The sequence below is a fragment of the Pan troglodytes genome, chromosome 2, assembly GCF_028858775.2.
Source record: "Pan troglodytes isolate AG18354 chromosome 2, NHGRI_mPanTro3-v2.0_pri, whole genome shotgun sequence".
NCBI lineage: Eukaryota > Metazoa > Chordata > Mammalia > Primates > Hominidae > Pan > Pan troglodytes.
The window spans coordinates 154,315,321-154,337,405 of record NC_086015.1 but is presented as its reverse complement, the minus strand read 5'-3'; the positions used below and the strand labels follow the sequence as shown (position 1 = coordinate 154,337,405).

At 39.1% G+C, this 22,085-nt stretch overlaps 1 protein-coding gene across 14 annotated transcripts in view; it reads right to left on the bottom strand.

The window, feature by feature from the left end:
* The window catches only part of MED12L (mediator complex subunit 12L), a 346,021-nt gene that overhangs the window by 299,488 nt on the left and 24,448 nt on the right, over positions 1–22,085 (bottom strand). For 13 of the 14 annotated variants that reach the window (XM_009446694.5, XM_016942161.4, XM_016942163.4 and 10 more), the window contains exons 3-5: positions 15,727–15,831; positions 9,176–9,367; positions 4,170–4,329 (exon numbers count right to left, since the gene is read on the bottom strand). In XM_009446694.5, the coding sequence (XP_009444969.4) occupies positions 4,170–4,329; positions 9,176–9,367; positions 15,727–15,831 (457 nt within the window). Of the gene's footprint in view, positions 1–4,169; positions 4,330–9,175; positions 9,368–15,726; positions 15,832–19,631; positions 19,843–22,085 lie in introns of those variants that run through there. The other variant, XM_063806311.1, reaches the window with a different exon arrangement.

Sequence of the window (22,085 nt, the reverse complement as noted above, 5' to 3'; positions counted from 1 at the left end):
ACATTTTAAAAATATTTCTCTTTTTAGCCTTTGGCCTGTCTTAGTTCAAAGCCTGGATACTCTAACATAAGAAATATTATTATAGGCACTTGATCTTCATGGAGTTAATATTCACAATTTTAAGTATACATTAATAATCATAAAAACCCATGAACTGCAATATACTGTAAATCAACTGGATCAAAAAACAGAATCGTATGTTATCTGGCTTACAGAGGAAGAAAAAATACAGCTAGTGACTAAACCTAGAAATCCATCCATTATGGGTATGCAAAAAATAAAAGTTTTAACTTTTTGGTGGGGAGAAAAATAACCCTCCAAAGTCCAACCAGCCATAGTGATAAGGAAATTAATGGTAAAACTAATGAATCCAACAAGTTCATAACGTTCTTAAGTAGAAACTGGAGCTATACTTCCCTCCATTTAGTAGGGGAAATCATGTGGTCCTGGTGAAACACTCATATCTGGGATTTCCCAGAAATTACATAACCTTTCCAAATTATCAAGATCTATCAAACTGTTTTTTGTTTTTGTTTGTTTGTTTGTTTGTTTGTTTTTTGAGGGAGAGGGTCTCTCTCTGTTGCCCAGGCTGGAGTGCAGTGGCTCAATCCCAGCTCACTGCAGCCTCAACTTCCTGGGCTCAAGCTATCCCCTCACCTCAGCCTCCTGAGTAGCTGGGAATACAGGTGTGCACCACCACACCTTACTAATTTTTTTGGTGGGGAGGGTTGGAGAGACAAAGTCTCACTATGTTGCCTAGATTGGTCTTAAACTTCTGGGCTCAAGCGATCTTCCTGCCCTGTTCTCCCAAAGTGGTGGGATTATAGGCATGAGCCACCATGCCTGGCTTGAACTCTTATTTGCTCTAAAATCGTTTTAAGTTTCAGTTGTAAAAATCATTCCTGCACTTCCTTTTTGCATTTTTGTAGCAGTCAAAGTCAGATTAAATTGAACATCAGGAAAAACACTGACAAGAACATGTTACCAAAAAAGTATATATGAAGAGAACATAAGGAATGGAGTAGTCTCTCCGATATAGCTGGTGATAATGAAAGTTTCAAGGATTATCAATTGGGAGAAATTTTTTTAAATACATACATACACAGATGCAGAAATATGTAATCACATCACACACACACACACACAAACATAAATGTTTCAGGCCTAATTATTCATTTATTTATTTTAAAAATTACTGACCACCTTGTGTATGCCAAGTACTGTCTTCAGAGACTCAGCACTGAACAAATCTAGTGAAGTTCTTCATGGAGCCTGTGTTGTACTTGGGAGTGGATGTAGACAGATGATCAAAAATTAATAAAAAATATAACATCAGATGGTGTTAAGAACAATGAAGAAAAATAAAGCAGAATAAGAAGACAGTAACAGGGAGATATTTTGGCAGCAGTGGTTGGAGAAGGCTTTTCTTAGGAAGCGCGTCTGGGCAGAGACCACAGTGGAGCAAGGGAGCAGGCCCATGTGCACCCACAGGTGAAGGAAGAGCCGCGCCCACAGGTCAGCACGGCTCTGAGTTTGGAATGTGCAGGCAGGTCGCTGGCGTCGCTGAGTTACACAATCTGAGTGGGACAAGGGGCCATGCAAGAATTCTGGGCATAAGGGTGGCGTAATTTCTGCCCTAACAGGATCATTCTGGCTACAAAGTGGAAAGCTGACATTAGAGGAACAAAAACAAAAACAAGAAGATTGGCTAAAACCCTGCCATAGACAGGCAAAGGTGGTGGTGGTTTGGCCAGAGTAACAGCAGGGACACAGAAGACCAAGTTTTCAGATTCTGCTTTTATTTTGAAAGTAAAGATGACAAGATTGTTGACGGACTGAAGGTAGGATTTTGAGAGAAAGATAAATACCAGGAATGACAATTTGGCTCTTACCCTTACCCACCCAATAACTACACATAACATTTACTAAGAAGTAATGTCAGGAAGAAACAGTTAAGGGATGGCAAGAAATCAAGACCTTGATTTGATATACATTATGTTTCAGATGCCGATTCAGACACTTCAGATGTCATCAAAGTGAAGGTGGCTAGTAAGCAATTGGATATCCAGGTCCTGGGGAGAAGTATTAATAAATCCAATGGAGACTGGTTGGGCAGTGGCTCACCCTGTAATCCCAGTACTCTGGGTGGTGCAGGTGAGAGGATCACTTGAGCCCAGGCATTCCAAAAAAGCCTGGGCAACACAGTGAGACCCTGTCTCTACAAAACATTAAAGAATTAGCCAGGCAGGGTGACACATGCCTATAGTCCCAACAACTTGAGAGGCTGAGGCAGGAAGATCACTTCAGCCCAGGAGTTTGAGGAAACAGTGAGTTATGATCATGCCACTGCACTCCAACATGGGTGACTGAGACCCCCCACCTCTAAAAATAAATAAATAAATAAGTTAATCCAGTGGAGATACACACACACACACACACACAAATGTAGATATATGAAGAAATATGTGTGTGTGAAGGCTGAATTTTGCTGAATGAATGAAACTTCAAAAAGGATAACAGAGAAGGGAGAAGAGAAACTTGAACATCATGTTGTATCTACTTCAGCACTATTTGAAAATTTTGTAATGAAAATGTATTACTTTAGTAATAAAAAGGGGCACTTCTTTTGTATTCCCTCAAATAAAATAAAATGCTGATGGGGGGAATAAACTCAGAGAAATATAAAGATAATAGAAGACCACCGTGAAAACAACACTAAGAGGCCATCACTGTTAACTTGTGGATTACTACCTTCCAGGATTTTTTCCTGGGCATTTCTTCTCTAAAATACAGTTTCTTTTTGCTTATTTCTTTTAACACGTATAGGATGATGCTGAACTCAAAGATGGCAGCCACAGAATTCAGACCATGTTTTTGTTTTTAATTTTAAGTGTTCGTGCTTTTAGAGTGTGCTCCAATCACACCACTCCCCACCACTTTATACCCCAACTCATTTATCCAGGGCACCACCTGGCATCTGAAGACGTCTGTACTTTCTGTCCCTCCTCCTCAGAGATTTGTGATTGGACTCTCCCTTACAAAACCATAAGCTGTTTTCATTTCATAAGGAATTATTTATAAACCCAATCTCTAAATGGTCATATTTATATATAACTCTTTATGTACATTTCTGGTTTAGCATCACATCTTCTACAAAGCATGCTTTAGCACCACCTCGAGAAGTCACGGTCTAGAAACCAACATAGTGGGGACTCTGACTCAAAATACTGACCATGGCCAGCATAATTCTGGACACTGGGGACTTGGTGAGAATAAGACCAACATTCCTGCCCTTATGGGCCTTACATTTTAGTGTATGTGAGGTGGGGCACAGAGTGACAGATACAAATATTTTAAACATAATTTCAGATATTGAAATGGACATTGAATAAAATAATAACATGTGAGAACATAACCAGAAGTAGAGGGTGAAGAGAGAAAGAGAGGGAATGCAATTTAGGTAGGTGGCCAGACAAAGCCTCCTGCAGAAATGACATTTAAGCCAAAGCTGCAGTGAAGAGACAGAAGCATGCAAATATTCCAGAGAAGACCAACCAAGTACAACAAACAAGAAACACAGAAGCCCTGAAAAGGGAAGGAGCTCTGCTCAGCATATTAGGGAGATAGAAGGAAGGCACTGTGGCTGGAACATCACAGGAAGGGGGGGAGCCGGGGGTGGGGGCAGATCAGCGATGACTTCACTGGCCACAGTATAGAATCTGGATCTGTATTCCCACTGTAATAAAAAATTGCTGCAAATTTATAAATAGAAACAATATACCATTTAGGTTTGGAGATTAGTATAGTAGTTATGCAGAGAATACAATGTAAGGAGCAAAAGTAACAGCAGAGAAAGCTGCTAGAAGGCTGTGACTCCATCCAGTTAAGAGATGTCAGTGGCTTGAACCAGCATTTCAACAGCTGTGGTGGTGAAAAGTGTTCAGATTCAGGATATATTTTGGCAGTAAGATCAACAGCCCTTGCTAATGGAGTCAGGATTCTGAGACTGAGTAAACTAGGAATAGCTGCCCTATCCATACCCGAGCAAATCAGTCTCACCACGGACCTTCTCAACACTCACCATGCTGGGCTGTATCCAGAGGGTGCAGGCAACAATTACTTGCAAAATCAATAATGAAATGTAAGGTGTATTGTATTCTCTCACTTACCCAAATTCGGATCAGGAGCCTGACGTTTCTTAATTTTAGCTTCAGATATAGCAGAATAATAGGCACAAGTCATCTTGATCAGCCACGTTGCTCGAACCATTGGCACAGAATATTTAGCTAAATATGCAAAAACATCTTCTTTTTTACTAAGGATAGGAACCTAAAAAGAAACAACATAGTATATTTATAATAATCACATACTGTGTTCATCACTAGATAAACCTAAATAAAGGGGAAGCAAAAGAAAGAGTCTGTAAGTTACCTGCTGGCCCTAAGAAAGTATATCCTTGATGGATTTTCAAATAGTGCATGTAGTTTTTGTTTTTTTAAAGGAACATTTTAAGCCAATTTTCATTAAGAAAAAAATAATCAAAACTAGGTGTAGCACAATATAAAAGTTTCATTAGTTGTGCTTTTCATTTTTTTTAAATAAATGATTTTCAAATTCTCAGATGCTGAGAGCTACTCATCTTATCAACAGAGCAAGGAAAAATAATTTCATGACAGTCCTCCAAAGAATTTATCTCAAAATTGGAAGGGATAGACCAAGTGAAAATTGTCCCTACTCTATATTTTATCCAGGACCTTTGTGTGTGTACAAAGCTTTCTGATTAAAATTTCATAAGAGTAACAATTTCCAGAAAGCTTCTAAAAGTGACATTAGTACAAAATTTAAAAGAGAGGCTACAATGATGGATCAGTGAATCTGCCTAATAAACACTGAGCCAGAAATAGCTAGGTAATTAATTTACTGGTTGAAATTAGGCACTTGAGGCAGTTAATTATGTCTTCCAGACCACAAAGGTACTATTTAGCAAATTAGTATCCCAACGTACACTGAATGGTTTGAAAGAGTTAATTCATTCTTCTAGTATCCCTCATAAATATCCTAAGAATAGCCCATTCATCTATATCATCTATTCAAATTTATGAATATAGAGGAAGAAAAACAGTGAACAAAGACTATATTAGCCACGATGCAGCAGGATGAGAGCAATGAGACTGAGGGCCAAGGACATGCCCCACGCCAGCCATGACCCCCTCTGTACTCCACTCCTGAATGAAACCTGTTTGGCTAAGCCCTTCATTCCTGGGATCCTCATTTATGAGCTGTGTTATTAACATCAACCCTGTTCACCTCACAGGGTAGTTATAAGGATAAAGCAAAACAATTACATGAATCAAAATTACAATGATTATTGTGTTGTCAGTTCCAAGGATTTCTCCATGCCAACCAAAGTGCTTTCAGGCCATGGATGTGACCCTTTCTTAGAGGATCCTGAGCATCACTACTATAAATACCAAGAGCCCTGGTCTCTCTGTCCCAAACTCTTACTTGATTTTGTGAAAATCAAGGCTTCAAACCAGCTAACTGATTCATATAGCATGGCATTTTTCTCTTAACCAAACCCTCACTCATACAGTGGATATCTGTGCACTGACATGTCACAAATTTGACCATTCACACACTTGGTACAAAGTGTGATCCTAGAATAATTCTTTTTAAAAGCTCATTCTTTTAGTATGTGGCCCTTAAAAACAAGCAAACTATTTCACCTGGTCTTGCCAAAGAACCATAAAGCTTTTCAATGCTGAAGGAAAAGCTGCCTGGGTTGCACAGTAAGATGCAGCATATAGGCCCTGCACGGCAGCTCAGGACTATGAATACCAGCACTTTGGGAAGCAGAGGCAGGTGGATCACTTGAGCCTAGGAGTTTGAGACCAGCCTGGGCAGCATGGCAAAACCTTACTAAAATATAAAAATCAGGTGAGTGTGGTGGCACACACCTGTGGCCCTAGCTACTCAGGAGGCTGAGGTGGGAGAATTGCTTGAGCCTGGGAGGTGGAGGTTGCAGTGAGCCAAGATCATGCCACTGCACTCCAGTCTGGGCAATACAGCAAGATCATGTCTCAAAAAAAAAAAAAAAAAAAGAGGATGCAGTATATCCACATACATATTTTATGGGCAATTGAAGAGACTTTAGGTCATGTACAGTTCCTGCCTTGGGTGCTGACTTCAGAACACAGACCCCATGACAGAGGCGATTACACTGCACCCAACACAACTAAACAGGAGATAAAAGTCATATAGGCCAACGCTAGAAGGCTTCCTCTCTGCAGACCGATACTAAATTTTATCTCTTTTAGACAAAAAAGATACAATTTAACAGGAACATTTCCTGAAAATTAGGCTTACAAGGCACATCTCTCATGGAGCACAAGGCTCTCGGTTTACTGGCCATCATTTAAGTCAGGGACAAGAAAAGCACAGAGTTCAATATTCAGTTCAAGACCCGAGTTGCTGCTTTTCACTAGAATGCACAGTGTGGTGTCAGTGAGTTAAATTTTCATTGTCAAGGTGAGACTGTCTCTCATTCAGACATGCCAAAAGGTTATACAGGTCAAGGCCTAAAACATAAACAAGTGCAAGTTAGCATGTCCAACAGAGTCACCACTAGTAGTTATCTTTCACAGATGCCTAAAGGATTTCCTTTGAACTACAATTGGCAGAGGGGAAAAAATAAAACATCTGAATTTGTGAAATGTTTAGATGAGACAGCAAACAAAATTCAGCACATATCTTACATTAACAGCACAATGCAAACCTCTACCTCACTGTCTCCGTACTAGCAGAACCCCATGAGAACTGGTTGATGCAAATCAAGACTTCGGAATTAAGAAGAACATATGTGAAAGAAGTTACTCAATTAAGAAAGCAGACCGACCAGACACATATTAATAATTTTGTCAAATCTACAGTTGGGCCCACTCAAAAAGAAAAATACGTTTATATTGACTGAAGTATTGACTTCCTCACCTTGTTGCATTACATGTTATTCAGTAAAGAATCCATCTGATTTTAAATGATACCTAAAACTTGGCAATCACAGGGCAGTTGTCTGGTTCTAAATCAAGCTACAGCTGCATCTAAGTACAGAGAAAATTAAGACACTTAGCATGTGCTGGCTTTCAATCCACAAAAGGGTGTCCTATCACCTTTCTCCTTGGATGCACGTTATCACTGCATCCTCTGTTTGCTAAGCAAGGGTAAAGGCAAAAGAAAATTTCACAGACCACAGTAATCAAAGTCACCTGAAGGGAACAGGTGAGAGTTAATGAACTGCTCAAGACCTGGAAGAATATCCCTAGATGCCAGAAGTCTCCTTTTCCAAATCTATCTACAATTGTGATTGAGTTAAAAGGTCCTTTACAAGCCTCTCTGTGGATAAACGCCTTGGCGCGCTGTGAAGCTTCACAGTAGCAGAAAACCAGGTCCTGAAACATGATCCATACAGGAAACTATTATGAACTCAAGATAAGATTTCAAAGATGACTCAGGATCTTAGCAAGTAAACCCAGGCTTTCCACCTTAAGCCATCGCACAGATGAATACCAAAAATTAAAGAAGTATTTGAACTTTCTATTATGAAGAACATGCAGAGAATGTATTGCTTTACCCCATTCTAAAAGAGATTTCACCATCTCAAGAAGATGATATGCTGAGGAGCGAAGGGGAAGGATTCTTGAAATGCCCAAGAAATGAATAATTCAAGGTATATTTAATCATTTTATAAAGAAACCATCTTCAAGTTTGCAAAGAATTAACATCGGGGCTTACCTGAGGAACACCTGACTTGGCCAGAGGCAGCTCCCAATAAAGAAAGAAGAATAATGGCTAACACACTGCACCATGATTCAACTTCCTCCTACAAGAGGAGAAACCACTACTTCCCTAGAGCAAGGGCATCAACTCCTCAAGAGTAGCAAATCCAAAATATGCACTCTAAAAACGTATGAAAAAAGAAAACCTAAATGGAAAGATGTCAGGCTGGCAACATGGAAAGTATGAACTGTTAGTCAACAGCCATCAAATATTGAAGGATGCCCTATGACTTATATGGCCTTCAGATACAATTCATAGGCCACAGTGGGACCACAAAGTAAATATTCACCACTGGAAAAGAAGTCATACATGGTTCAGCCTGGATTGAGACAGTGGTACTAACTGAATGGTAAGAGGTGGTTATGCTGACTGTTACACTCTTCCAAGATTTCAGTTGCCTTTCACCACTGAAATCTATGCAAGGCAATACAATGTTATGACATTAAGGCAAAATAAAGCCAATGGAAGCTACAGACACTATTTTCAAAGAGTTGCTTTGGAAAATAGGCAAATATACAAAAGAGCTCCCCTATAAACTGGGCCTGTACCAAGCTGGTAAGGAAAACTTAATACTAAGAACAGAAGACAGGCACTCCTAACACTAAAGGGCCTTAGAAGAGATAAGAAAAGACCCCTGGGATTATTTCAAAGTTGTGCAAGAAATCAGAGATCAGGACTATAAGCGAGGTTTCTAGTTTCTTATATAAATTTCAAGAGGTATCTTATACTGTTTGGACCACAAGATTGTTGAATCTATGTATTATTTCCCACTTGAGAAAAATGACCAAAGGCAAAGATTTTAAAAGAACCTCCCACATCCCCTCCCCTATAAAAAAAGCTAGAAGCTATGAATAAACCTGCCCATTTTGTTCTAAAAATTTTTCAAAGAACAAGCACACACAGAATCACAATCTTTATCTCGCTTGGTAGGAAGGAGACAGCTTGAAGCATTTGGATGGGTACTTTTAAAGACAAGAAAATAACCTCAAAGCAAGAATCTTTTTAACAAATCTTGGACATCTTGGCCTAAGAAAACTGGAAATGTAATTTTTTTTTAAATGAAGGCTTCTTGCCTGTTCTTGATTTTAATATCTTGTCTACCTAAAATCCACATAAACAGCTTGATATGCAGAATGTTTAGGGATTTATAGATGTCCTAGGCACTACATGCAATCAAAATAAAGGGGAAAACAGCATGGAGTAACACCCACCTGGGACCACAAACCTGCCAATAGGCTTGCAGTCTCAAAAAGAATTGGGAAAAACAAATATATACTTGAATATTATCCCAAACAGCTGATTATAAGACCATAACTAAAACAATGTAAGAAATATTTGATACCTTTTTTGCCAAAATAGAAAGTGGCTTATTTCCTGCTAAGTCAGAAAACCAACTATGAATTGCACTCTGGGATCGAGCAGTAACCAGCCAATAATTATCTTTAGCATTAACTTGTGGTTTTTTCTTTCCCGTGTCCTGGAAAGTGTTAAGCTTCAGTTTCTCAGCTAATATGCTGCTAAAATAAGCTCCAATCTGTGGAAAGAAGAGGAAAAAAAGGGAAAGTTAAGACAATAAGCAAGTAGCTTAGTACTGTACATTAGTATTTTTCTTTATTGTTTCAATTGAAAATCTTCATACATCCCATCAGAAAATAAATTGGGAATTTAAGTCTTTGAAGCCAAGAGATGTGATTTCCTTACACTAACTCTGATACACAGCACCTTTATACCACTACTCACAAGTAGTTTGGCGGAGGGGGGCAAGGAGAGCCTTTGGAAATCTCTGCTAAGATGAAATTAATTACATCCTGAATAAATTTCAGTAGAATGGCTTCTGCTTTAATCCTTCAGCTGCTCTTTCTCCTTTCTAATACTACACACCCGTCAGGAGAGAATGCTTTCCCTGAGAGGAGAAAGCCTAGTAATCACTCGGTAATCATTCTTTTTCTTGTTTCATCTTAATAGCACTTATTTTTGGAAAGGAAACTTGGTATTTACACTCAATGCTTTTAAACAAAGAGTCTAGAGAAATTTAATTTATTTAAATGGCAAATTACAAAAGGTTCAATTAAATTTGGCATTCAACATTTTTTATTGGGCTGCCAATTTCAAAACTACAATGTTTCAAGAGAAAGCTAGTATTACCTGCTCTGAATGAGGCAAAGTGGCAAAGAAAGCTACTATGAATTACTGTATCATTTTCATATTAACCAAATTAAAGATGGACAAGGGAAAAAGAAAGGAACAGGAAAGAAGTAACAAGAAGGCAGAGAACAAAGTAATATCTAAAAATTTAGTGAATCTCACTGGGTATGGTGGCTCACGCCTGTAATCACGGCACTTTGGGAAGCCAAGGCAGGCGGATCACCTGAGGTCAAGAGTTCGAGACCAGCCTGGCCAACACGGTGAAACCGCATCTCTACTAAAAAAAAAAAAATACAAAATTAGCCTGGCATGCGCTTATAATCCCACCTACTCGGGAGGCTGAGGCATGAGAATCACTTGAACCCAGGAGCCAGAGGTTGCAGTGAGCCAAGATCACACCACTGCACTCCAGCCTGGATGACAGAGTGAGACTCCATCTCAAAAATAAAAATAAAAATAAAAAATAAATTCAGTGAATCTATAGAAAATCTGTTGGAATTTTTTCAAGAATCCTATCAAAGCATCACATTTCAGACTCTGGGAGTTCTTTAATACAATGATGCAGTTAATTTCTGATAAATATCCCCAATGAAGTTAGCAAAAAGTGGCAACCATGACTAAAATAAAATACTTACCCTGTTGAAGCAAAATAAGAATCACCACCTTAGTTAATGAGTCAATAAACAATTAGTCTATAGGTTGAAACACAGTTGTAAGCCATTAGCCAAATTCATCTATAGGGTGAAAAGCCTGACATTCTTTGATCTTTGTGATTGATGTAATGCCATGAAGTCTGGTTTTGGTGTGTTAACGTAATACAATAATAAAAATTAGAATAAGTAGAAAAGGAGTCCATCTTTTTTTTATACAAACAACTTCATTGCAGTTTGTGATTTCTTTTAAAGCAAATATTTGCAGGATGTCCAAACAGTGAATAAATTAAGTGCAAAAATGTAGGAAAACCAGCTGTTTGGAAACAAGCAGCCAGTAGCAGCCAATTGTTTAATTTTAAATTTCTCAATTGATATTTGGTCTTTGCACCAAGAGCACAAAACACCTACAGCTGCAGATTGCTATACATTCAAAAGGTCTCTTATTTGCAATTATCTTTAAGTATTTAATAATAACAAGCAGAGCTCTAAAAATGAAAAAAGTAGTCTGAGCAATCTATTTTATAATTATATTCTCCTATATACTTAATGATAGCAATGGAACACAGTGACTGCATGTTTATGTATTAATTCCTGCTAACAAGCCCTTGTAAACAAATGCATACTGTTAACAAAGTCAAAATTCCCAAGAAAGCAAAAGACTAGAAAATACACATTAGGGCTCCAAAAGAGGTCAAAACATGATTATAACATTTAATTGCAATAGCAATATATATTATTCAGAAATCAATCCATAAATACAATAAAAAGTAAAGAGCTGCCTCATTCCCAAGTCCCAATGTCTACCTCCAAGTAAACAATTTGATTCATTTCTTATGTGTCCTTCCATTGTTTCCTTATGTGGATACAGGTGAGTAAACACACATCTATTATTTTTTTCTTCCTTGTATGTATAGCTCATTATGCACACTTAGTAAATGAGACCCTTCCTTATCTGTATACAGAAAGCTTCTTCATTTTTATAGACACGTAACAATGTACTGTGTGGATATACATTTAATCAAGCTACCATTAATGGACATTTACAGCATTTTTTGCAAAATGTTGCTATTACGAATCACACTAAAATAAGTAGCCTTTCACATTTGTTATTTCATACATAGTCAGCTGGAGCTTTAGGCTAGACTTCCAGAATTCAGACTGTATAATTCTGCAATTTTAATAAGCATTGCCAAATTGCCCTCTAAAAGGTTTATAGAGTTGTGTACTCCCGCAAACAAGGTATAAGAGGTAAGGTGTTTTTTGTTTGTTTTTGGTTTTTTTTTTTTTTTTTTTTTTTTTTTGAGACAGTCTCGCTCTCTTATCCAGGCTAGAATGCACTGGTGTGATTTCGGCTCACTGCAACCTCTGCCTCCTGGGATCAAGCGATTCTCCTGCCTCAGCCTCTCAGAGTAGCTGGGATTATGGGTGCCGACCACCACACCCAGCTAATTTTTTTTTTTTTTTTTTTTTTTTTTAGTAGAGATAGGGTTTCACCGTGTTGGCCAGGCTGGTCTCGAACTCCTGACTTCAGATGATCCACCTGCCTCAGCCCCCCAAAGTGCTGGGATTACAGGTGTGAGCCACCACACATGACCAGAAATAAGGTTAAACTTAACATTTGTTTCCATCCATCCAAAGCTATTTTCAAAAATAATTCATTTGATAAGAATGTGGGGAAAAAATTTAGGAGTTACATTATAATTCATGTATTTCATATTTATAAAATCAAATTCCCCTCAGAAGTCTTGGGTCCTTGAGTAAATCTCACAGAAAGAGTGGTAGCGGAAGTGTAATAGATGTTATTTCCATTTACTTAGTTATTTAAACTGACATAAAACTTTATACAACTGAACAATTTAGCAGTTCATATCAAGAGACATAAAGCATTCATACTCTCTGTTATGAGACTAAATTGTATATCCTCAAAATTCATCTTCAAGCCTAAACCCTCAATGTGACTATATTTGGAGATAGGGCCTTAAGGAGGTAATTAATGTTAAATAAGGTGACAGGACTGGGCCCTAATCCAGTAGGACTTTATAAGAAGAGACACCACGGAGGAACACACAAGGAGAAAAGACCATGTGAAGACACAGTGAGAAGGTGGTCATCTGCAAGCCAAGGAGAGATGCATCTGGAGACACCAGACCTGCTGACACCTTATCTTGGACTTCCAGCCTTCAGATAGTGAGAAAATAAATTTCTGTTGTTTAAGACACCCAGTCTGAAGTATTTTGTTATAGCAGCCCTGGTAGATTAATACACCCTTTAACCAAGTAGTAATACAATTCAGGGAATTTATCCTAAAGAACAAAAGCTATACTTTCAAGTATGACTACAGTTTCTTTATAAATAACCATGAGAAATTGGCAACAGACTAACTGCTGTATATAGAGGTTTCAGTCAATTACAGCACATACATCATCGAATGTTATCTAGCCATGAATTATTATTCATATGACTACTTTAGCCATAAGGAAAAGTGCATACAAAATAATGTTTCAATTTTTTAAAGTAGATCAATTAAGAAAGATGGTAAGGCTCTGAGGCCGGGCACAGTGGCTCACATCTGTAATCCCAGCACTTTGGGAGGCCAAGGCAGGCAGATTACTTAAGGTGAGGAGTTCGAGACCATCCTGGCCAACATGGTGAAACCCTGTCTCTACAAAAATACAAAAATTAGCCAGGTGTGGAGGCGGGTGCAGCCAGCTACTCGGGAGGCTGAGGCAGAAGAATGGCTTGAACCTGAAAGGCAGAGGTTGCAGTGAGCGAAGATTGCACCACTGCACTCCAGCCTGGGCGACGGAGCAAGACTCCACCTTGTAGATCTGGTTTGGGAGAGAAGAACATAAACCTGGAATATGTCTCAAAAAAAAAAAAAAAAAAAAGTTCTGGAGATGGATAGTGACAATGGCTGATGTTTGCAACAACGATGCAAATGTACTTAATACCCAAGAACTGTACACTTAAAAATGGTTAAATGGTAAATGTTATGTATGTTTTATCATAATTTTAAAAAAGAATCACAAATTACGTATACATAATTGTGGTTGTAACGTAAAAAATTGTACCAAGATTGAAAAAAGACAAAACTAAAAACGTGTTTAGTCAATAGGACTATCTGCAGAAAATGTTTCTATGTTCTTTCACACTGCTTAAGTAATATTTCAGTTGATAGTTTAACAAATTGTCAATTATCTATATATTTGTGTGCACATAAAGAGAGATCTGGAATGATACACAAACCATTAACATGTTTCTCTGGAGAAGGGAAAGGAAATAGAAATTCACCTGCATGTCTGATTTCTTTTCATTTGTATGTGTGTTTTTAATTTCACAAAAGTATTTTAACATCCAACTCAAAATATATATATAAAAAAAAACCCTAAAAGATTACAAATAGAAACACAAACAATTCTATTTATATTCTTTTTTTTTTTTTTTTTGAGATGGAGTCTAGCTTTGTCACCCAGGCTGGAGTGCAGCGGCGCAATCTCAGCTCACTGCAACCTCCGCCTCCTGGGTTCAAGCAATTCTCCTGCCTCAGCCTCCCAAGTAGCTGGGATTACAGGCGCCCACCACCACACCCAGCTAATTTTTATATTTTTAGTAGAGACAGGGTTTCACCATGTTGGCCAGGCTGGTCTCGAACTCCTGACCTCAGGTGATCCTCCTGCCTCGGCCTCCCCAAGTGCTGGGATTACAAGTGTGAGCCACCACGCCTAGCCTATATTCCTAATTGATAAGATAAACACACAGAAAAAGACATTTAATTTTAAAAAAAATTTTTGAGCACAACATTCTGAGTATATACTTTTAATGAAAGTTAGTCTAAGGGCAAAAAGTATTGTAGAAAAATTCTACATTTATTCAGTGGTTTTGTTGTTGGAGTGGCAATGAAGTATTTTATTCTGGAACTTTTTTATGTGTGTTGTAAGACGGAATAAATGAATAAATATACTGATATTATTAAGAGCCAGGGTTCTCACTTTGGGAGAAGGGAGACCTAAAAACGGAATACGAAAAAGCAGGGGAAATACCCTGCAGCACTGGGCTAGAAAAGGTAATGATAGGTAGGTAGAAAAAATATGTATCTATGTGTCCCATCTCTGTCCACTGAGAAAGCCTAGAAAGAATGACACTCCAGTAGCACTGAGCATCCAGATCTGGTTTGGGAAAGAACAAGATAAACTTGGAATATGTTTTGGTGCCAAAAGTAAAAAAGTGCTCAAAGGATGACAAGGACGTTTAACCAGCAGCCAGGTTAGCGGGGCCCCTACTGGCAGAACATGAAACAATTTGAGCATCAAAAAGAAAAATGAAGGTACGGATTATAACACGACAAATTAAAAGAAAAAAAAAGAATCCAAAGTGACAATAAAAACTTGAGTTTAAAAGAAAGCACTTCTTTTAATAAAAGAATGCCAAGTAAAACGTGCGTATGGAATAATTAGAAAACCTGCATTTTGCAATCACCAGCAAAATAAATCATTCAGCAGGAGTCATCAACTGATGCTAAAATAACAGGATGAACTTTTATTGAAGAATAGGATATTTATATCCTCTCAAATTATCACCTTGTAGACCTTACTAAGAGGTAGAGAGGACTACCTTTCCAATGCAGGGAGATGGTAGACACCACTCGGACCAAGCAATCAAACTATAGCCAATAGTAGGGCAAACTGGCATTGTGTGTCTCCTGGTATGATGCAATGTAGTCTTCTTACCAAAAATATCTAACCTGGATCCCGTCATGAGAAAACAGTCAGAAAAATCTAGAATATAGCACTAGTATGTCAGACAACTGACCTGGGCTCTTCTAGAATAGCAGTCATAAAAGCCTTTTTAAAAAAAGGCAGGAATGGGGAGGAGGGAGAGGCAGAGAGCTGTACTGTACTAAATTAAAAGATGTGACAATGAAATGCAATGTATGATCCCTGATTGGATCCTGGGGCAGGACAGTATACATGGTATTTGGGGGAAATCTGAATATGGATTGTGGCTTAAACAACACTAATTTATCAACAGTGATTATTAAGGGTGTCACATATACACACTTTTTCAGGAGTTTGAGGAAACAAACAAATAACATTACCTTTGATGGGTTAATTACAATATTTCTGGCTGAGCCATGTTCATCTCCAGTGAAGGCTGGCTGATTATTGAAGCCTTGCTTTACATTCACAGCAGTAAGTTCATCCTGTTCAAGAGACAGTATTGATTAAGCAGAAGGATGTAAAAGCTTCAACATAATCCCACATATTGCATCCTAAGTAATGGCTAAATTTGTTATACTCTGTAGAGGAGAATTCTTGAAAGGACAACAATCAAAGAAGGCAGAAATTGAACTTTAAACACCAATACATAAACACATAAATGTGTAGAGGGATGAAGCAAATGTTAACTGTTGACTCTAGGTGCAGAGTATATGGGTATTCCTTATACTATTCTTTTTTTTTTTTTTTTTTTTTGGAGATGGAGTCTCACTCTGTCGCCCAGCCTGGAGTGCAGGGGCGCAATCTCGGCTTACTGCAACCTCCACCTCTCGGGTTCAAGCCATTCTCTTTTTCCTCAGCCTCCCGAGTAGCTGGGATTACATACAGTCACCTGCCACGATGCCCGGCTAATTTTTGTATTTTTAGTAGAGATGGGGTTTCACCATTTTGGCCAGGCTGATCTCAAACTCCTGACCTCAAGTGATCCTCTGGCCTCAGCCTCCCAAAGTACTGGGATTACAGGTGTAAGCCACCCCACCTGGCCCATTATACTATTCTTTTAACTTTCCTGTAAGTTTAGATTTTTTTTAACTTATAAGTTAGGAAAAGAAAAAAATGAGCAAAAATCTCACCGAAATATAAAATGATAGGATTTTTTTAAGAATTGTTTCCAGGCCGGGCGCGCTGGCTCATGCCTGTAATCCCAGCACTTTGGGAGGCCAAGGCATGTGGATCACCTGAGGTTAGGAGTTCAAGACCAGCCTGGCCAAAATGGGGAGACCCCATCTCTACTAAAAACAAAAATTAGCTGGGCGTGGTGGCAGGTGCCTGTGATCCCAGCTACTCTGCAGGCTGAGGCAGGAAAATCGCTAGAACCTGGGAGGCGGAGGTTGAAGTGAGCCGAGATCGCACCACTGCACTCCAGCCTGGGTGACAGAATGAGACTCCATCTCAAAAAAAAAAAGAATTGTTTCCAGAGAGCCCACAGTTTGATTCTCCATTCCTGGCCAACCCCTATGCACACACCTGTTTTATGTTTAAGAAAGCTGGCTCACCAACTTACCCAAGACTAACGGTAAATTAAAGACAGAAACAAAAGGTTCCTAGGCACACGCCTTATGATTACAGCCACACAACATCACAACCTACAACTGAAGGGAAGTTTAGAGCTGCAATGTTTTCTCACGTATTTTGGCTCACCTGATCTTTGCCAACTCCAATTCCAAGGGAGACAGTAGGTATGTATCTTCATGCCCATTGTACAGATGAGAAAAGTGTGCCTCACTAAGCTAGTGCAGCAATTGGACAAAGCCAGCACGGAAATACTATCTTCTAAATCCTAGACTAGGAAGAGAAATTTCCATGACTCCATGCCACCAAAGAACAAATGCCACATGAAAATGTGGTCTAAAAATATGTGCCTACAACTCCTACTCTCCTTAAAAAGATCTCCTACTGGATAGATACAGGAATACTTTTCCAAGGTCACAACACATCAAAAATAACCCAAGGCTTTAAAAAAGAAAAAAAAAAAAAAAACCTTCTTGCCCTACCCAGATTATCATTGAGTTATGGAACTACATCAGAGTTCCTAAAATACAGGCCTGAAAGAATAAGAGGGAGAGATTTGAGTAAATGAAGCTACCTCCTGCTCCCCTCACTCCAAGCCAAGAAATAATCCTAGTAACAGTTGGAGTAATGGTAGCCATGGCACAAGAATAAGATACACTTATTCCTCTATGTAACTGCTGAATGCATAAAATGAAAAACAGCAATTGATCAAAATCACTGCTATGATTAATCAAGAAGCTTAGAACAAAATAGTTTATGACATTTAAGCACCTGACCAAACTCTAAAAAGGTCACCCTAGCTGAGAAAGAGGTCTCCTGGAGACATGCCATGTAACTTTACTTAATTATGTGTGCTCTTACTAATGCCTTGGCGGGCCACTGTTTTGGCGGGTTTTCAAAAGACCCCTCTATAGGAAATTTCACTCTATGGTAATCAAGTCTCCTCCAAGCATAGAAGGTCACTGAAATCGTGATCCGCACAGAATATGAGCTACCTATACATTATCAGAAGATATCTCCAAACTGCTCCTACATTTTCAAATAAATTATGTGAAAATATAGAGCAAAACTACATAATGCATATTTTAAGTCAGAAAGGTTTCAGTCAACTTAAAGCAAATGTGCTACCAAAATTCCAGTAGTCTCTGAGTCTAAGAAAGTAGGAGTACCAGCAGTGAGCTCAGGGGGAAAGTAGGATGAGAAAACTGAATATTTATCTTTGATTTGCCGTCAGAGTATTATAAGAAACATTGAGTAACAGCATATGTTTTTACTAAAAATACATTCTGGCCTAATCAAGAAGAATGTGTGAGATTTTAAGAACCAGATAGTTTAGTATTGCTTCAGTTTTTACTTTAAACTAACACCAGATCAGATAGCTGCTCATTGTATCCAACTGCTAATCGCTGGGATGAAGAGACACACCCACTCCTGAGTGTGTGCACAAACTCAGAATCCCCAGAAGGAAAAGAACATGGAACGATGGATACATATCTGTCATCTACCTCAGATTTTCCTCAAACTAGGAGCCACACAGATATTATTGGGAGCTTTGACTTCTGAGAAGTTTAAACTTTGCATTCTAAATTTCACAAAAATACATGTAGAATTTGACCACTTCTCATTACCACCACTGCATCATCTCATGCTTACGCAATGCAATGTCTCCTAACTGGTCTCCTAGCTTCTCCCCTTGCCCCCTGAAGGCCACTTTGACCACAGCAGCCATAGGGAGCTTTTTAAAACTCAAGTGAGACCATGTCACTCCTGCTCCAAATGCTCCATTTTACTCAAAGTACAAGCAAAGGCCCTATGATGTCCTAAAAGTTCCTGTGTGATCTTAACCCCATTACCTTTCTGGTCTCATCCCTAACCACACTTGCCTTCACTAACACTGTCTAGTCTGCTTGCAATTTCTCAAACACACCAGCCCAGCATTCTCTAATCAGGGATTTTGCACTGTCTGTTCCCTCTGCCTAGACTGCTCTTTTTCCTGGTATCCACATGGTCAATGACCTGACCACCTTAACTTTTTGCTCAAATTTCACATTCTCAATGAGAAATGTGATGACCCTATTTAAAACTGGAACTGTCCACCCATTCCCTTTACCTCCCAGCATTCCTAATCCTTCAACAATCCATAGCATTTATCACCTAAAACACACTATAATTTACTTAGAATGTGTATTGGCTATCTCCTCGACAAGAAGATAAGGTGCATAAAACTGGGGATCTTTATTTTGTTGACAAATGCAGGCCAAGCACAGAGTGCACAGATGCAGTGCCTGGCAAATAGCACACATCGCAGCTGTTCAATAAATATTTGTTCAAAGAATAAATGAAAGACATCCTATTCTGAACAATTAACATGAGCATATTCTGAGTCACTACCTCATGAATTTGGAGTTGTAATTTCATTTGTGTTTCTAACTAGCACTGCTTTGTCACCCAGAGTAGGGGCACTCAACCCATCAAACCCCACACACCATCCTGGAAACAAACATTTTATAACATCGATTTCCCTAGTGTGAAATGAAATTCAGATAACTTACCTATATCAATATTTTTTTAATCAATATAATGCTCTCGTTCTAAAATTTTTAAAAAGGAAAGTAACTTAAAAATAGGCACTTCAACAGGAAACGCTCAGGCACACTACAATGGACTCTCACAACTGAAAGTGTGGTCCATGGCCCTGGAGCACTGGCATTACCTGCAAGCCTGTTAGAAAGGCAGAATCTCACTCCTCCCCCAGAGTCACAATCAGCCTCTTAACAAATTCCCACGATTCATGGACACATTAGACTTTGAAGAAGCAGGGCCCTAGAAGGCAGAGAATTGCTTGAACCCGAGAGGTGGAGGTTGCAGTGAGCAGAGATCGTGCTGCTGCACTCCAGCCTGGGCAACAGAGGGAGACTCCATCTCAAAAAAAAAAAAAGAAAAAGAAATTGTTAAATGTTTGCTCCTATTCCTAGCATTAGCACAACATAGTAACTACAAAATGCAAACTGATACAGGTGTGCTGTATTGCCATTTCAAATGATCAGGAAGAGCATAACATGAATTTTTTGAAACTGTGATACACTCTTGCTACAGTTTCAAACTAACAAAATAGTCTCCCAACATAGTAAGACGCAACAGTTATATTCCTCAGAAACTCAGTGTGTATTAAATGTATATTAAAATCATACAAAAAATACTTTGAGATCACATGTAAAACAGATTCCCATCTGAGATGGGAAAAAAACAGTTGAAGGTTTCAGTGACACATCTGAAAGTGCAGGGGACACAGGACAATTTTTCATAGAACCCACCCATCTGCACACTGAAGACAGCCCCACCCACTCAATGGTAGCAGCCACAACCAACTAACTCCTCTTCCCCACCCAGATTTCCACAGCACTTCCAGTGAGAGCCACAGACCCACCAGAGGGATAGCTTTTATCTTTTAGAGCCCTATTCTGAAAAGGAGGTTCACAGGCTCTGGGTTTAAGAAACACTGAGCTCCATACTGAAGTGTCAGTCAAAATCTTGCTCGTGCTGCAACACGATAACAATGGGGATGCTCTAATTCCAACTCACTAGGCCATCCTCTGGCTCGCAGTTGTGGTTCCAGGTGGATACACGCTGGCACCAGCTAAGACTGACTGATGGAGATGCAGACAAGAGTGGGGACAGCACTGTGGGTAAGAGCCCAGGGTCTGCAATCAGACAGCTCGAATTTAAACCCCCTACTCCATTTAAGAGGGACTCTAAGCAAGCTCTGGGACCATTGCTGTGCCTCCATTTCCTCAATTGTAAAACGGGGATAGTAATAGTTTCTACCATGTTATCTCCATAACCCAGTTCAAAAAAAATAAAGCCCAGAGAGAAACTAACTTGACCAAGGTCACACAGTAGTGAAGAATTCCAAAAAGTCTATGCTCCCAACCATCAAACCATATAAAAATGGCTGGCAATTAGCATTGCTGCTATTGTTCGTATCATATTTTTGGTTCCAGAAAGTGATAACCTGGAGCTCCAGTCAGAAGAGATACAAAAAACCTTCTTGGGAAAATAAAAAGACCCTTTCCTTAAAGCAGTGGCTAACTTTTACATCAATCAGAATCCTCTGAAGAACTTGCTAAAGCACAGCTGCTGGTCCCACCCACAGAGTTCCCACTTCAGTAGGTCAGGGGTGGTGCCTGAGAATCTGTATTTCTAACAACTTCCCAGGTGATGCTGATACAGAGACCATGCTAACATGAAGAGTTGAGGTTTCTGCCTTTCTAGAAAACCGGGGTTTCCATGCCCAGTTCCAGTACAGGTCTCACCACCAGGAAGAAAATGGATGTCCCATCTTGGCTCAACAGCAGCAGATCCCAAGAGGAAAAGTCCATTCAGAATTCTCTACCATACCCCCTTCCTTCTCTCACTGTAAGGGCACAAACGCAAAGCTACACACACACACACACACACACACACACACACACACACACACACACACAAACACACATACAGATCCAGGAAGGAACCAAGCGTATAAAGTTTTCACTTCACTCCTTTAACTTCCTATAGAACACTAGGGCCACAGAGCCAAAAAAGAAGCTGTCACTTCTGTGAGGTTTATTAGTACAAAACTTTAGGTCAGGGACCTAGAGAAACTAAGTGAAAGGAGGTAAAAATCCAGAGTATCACAACCAAAAAAATGCACTCTGATGGTCTATTTCCTGAAGTTTCTGAGAAGAGTTAACATTAATGACAAAAATCCAAAAGATAAGAATAAGATTCAAGTTCCAGAGCGTTAACTATTGTTGCTTAGACATTATTTCTCAAACTCCAGTAATGCACCAATAGACCCCTTTTAGAGGAAAACCACAGCCTCAGGGAGTCCTTAGACCCCAAGTTTGGGAAACTGGGCTGGACATGGACACTTAATGGTATTAGGCAGCATTAAGAGATTCCAAACAAGAGGTAATGCGTGTCACCTGAACTCAAATAACAAACTTTTATGACACTGCTCTGAAGGCTTTTGTCAAGTCTAATCAGGCAAAAATAGAAAGAGGAGAGTCCAAATTTTGGAACAGCATGCCTCTAAAACCCCCAAGCCAGAATGTTTAAGGGACACAAATAGCTTCCTCTTGTACTAGCCCCAAACCTCTTCAAAGATGTCTTGAAATAATGGAGG